General features: G+C 33.1%; 1 protein-coding gene across 1 annotated transcript; it reads left to right on the top strand.

The window, feature by feature from the left end:
• The first annotated feature begins 562 nt into the window (after positions 1 to 562).
• LOC122912918 (olfactory receptor 4P4-like) lies at positions 563 to 1498 on the top strand. Its single transcript, XM_044259319.1, has one exon. The coding sequence runs from the start codon at positions 563 to 565 to the stop codon at positions 1496 to 1498; it is 936 nt and encodes a 311-aa protein (XP_044115254.1).
• Positions 1499 to 1820: the final 322 nt, after the last annotated feature.

The following is a 1820-nucleotide window of genomic DNA, read 5'->3' as shown; positions in this document are numbered from 1 at the left end:
CGTCTACTTGTGATTTCTCTCTGTTAAATAAATAAAATCTTTAAAAAAAAAATAAATAAAAGAAGGAAGATGATTTTATATGTAAGTTATAAAAATTAGGAAATATGGGGGAAAAAAAACTTTCCTTGTTTTAGACTTAATAATGTGATTAGTATTTCTTTATTGAAAGTATCTATTAGAGTACTAATAAATATGCATAGGATTAAAGTACTAATAACATTAATAAAGTATTAAAAGTATTAGTCATACTAATTAAAACATAATAATAGAAATAACATATGTTTTCAAAATAGTATTTAATTATTTAAATAATTACTAAGTAATATTGATAAAAACATAATTATTCTCATTATTGACATTATAACTATTTCATGATAGATTTACAAAAGACAGCATAATTAGAATAAGCAGCTCACTTCCATAAAATTATTCTAAACACTAATTATGAAAATATACATTAAAATTTATATATAGTATTGCTACAGTTAATATTCACTTAGAATTATCCTTTTTACTTTCAGAAATACAAGTCCTTATGGAAGCCTACACAAAAGTCAAATATATGAAAAACCAGAGAAACATCTCAGAATTCATACTTCTAGGACTTTCATATGACCAGAATATGCAAATATTTTGCTTTGTGCTCTTCTTATTCTGTTATGTTGTCCTGTTGGCAGGAAACCTTCTGATCCTTGTCTCCATTCGATGCAGTTCCCTTTTTCACCAACCCATGTACTACTTCCTCATCCACTTATCCTCTATGGACATCTGCTATACCTCTACAGTTACACCCAAGTTAATTGCTGACCCGTTAGTGGAAAGAAAAACCATTTCCTACAGTAATTGCATGTTACAGATCTTTACCATGCACTTTTTTGGAGGCATTGAGATCTTCATTCTTACTGCCATGGCCTTTGATCGCTATGCTGCCATTTGCAAACCCCTCCACTATGTGATTATCATGAACAGGAAAAGATGCCACCTCCTAGTCTTAGCTGCTTGGGCTGGTGGGGCCATCCATGCCTTACCTCTGTTTTCTACTGCAATTGGTTTGCCCTTCTGTGGTCCTAATGAAATCGATCACTACTTCTGTGATGTTTTTCCTTTGCTAAAGGTGGCCTGTACTGATACCTACATCACTGGTGTCCTTGTGGTTGCCTTTTCAGGTATGATTTCCTTAGTAACCTTTATTGTCTTATTTTTTTCTTATGGGATAATATTGTTCACTTTAAGAAATCTCTCAGCTGAGGGAAGACGCAAAGCCCTCTCCACCTGCTGGTCTCATATCACTGTGGTCATCTTATTTTTTGGGCCTGCAATCTTTATCTACCTTAGACCACCTACTACTTTTCCTGAGGACAAAATATTTGCTCTATTTTACACCATCATTGCTCCTATGTTCAACCCCTTAATCTATACTCTGAGAAATTCAGAGATGAAAAAAGCAGTGAGAAAGGTTTGGTGCTCATCATTGTTTTCAAAGGACTCACACTCTTAATTTGAAGAGGTTCATTGGCTAATCAACTCTGAGAAAGAAAAGAGGAAGATGTGAATGAAGAAGGCAGGGACTAGATCATGGGGATTATGGACCATCACTGATATGAGGGGAATGAATGGATGCAATAGGACTACAGGATTTAAATGATCATTGAACAAGTACTGATGCTTGCCTACCAAAATTTATTGTGAAATAAGTTAATTTTGTGGGGTATTAAGATGGTATAGGTAGGGGAAACTTCATTAAAAAAAATTGAGCCAAAGCAAATAAATCAATGATATATTATTAGTGAATTATAAAGGGAATTATCTTAATGATAGTT

This window comes from Neovison vison, chromosome 7 (genome assembly GCF_020171115.1).
Source record: "Neovison vison isolate M4711 chromosome 7, ASM_NN_V1, whole genome shotgun sequence".
Lineage (NCBI taxonomy): Eukaryota > Metazoa > Chordata > Mammalia > Carnivora > Mustelidae > Neogale > Neogale vison.
This window is presented reverse-complemented; position numbering and strand designations above follow the sequence as displayed.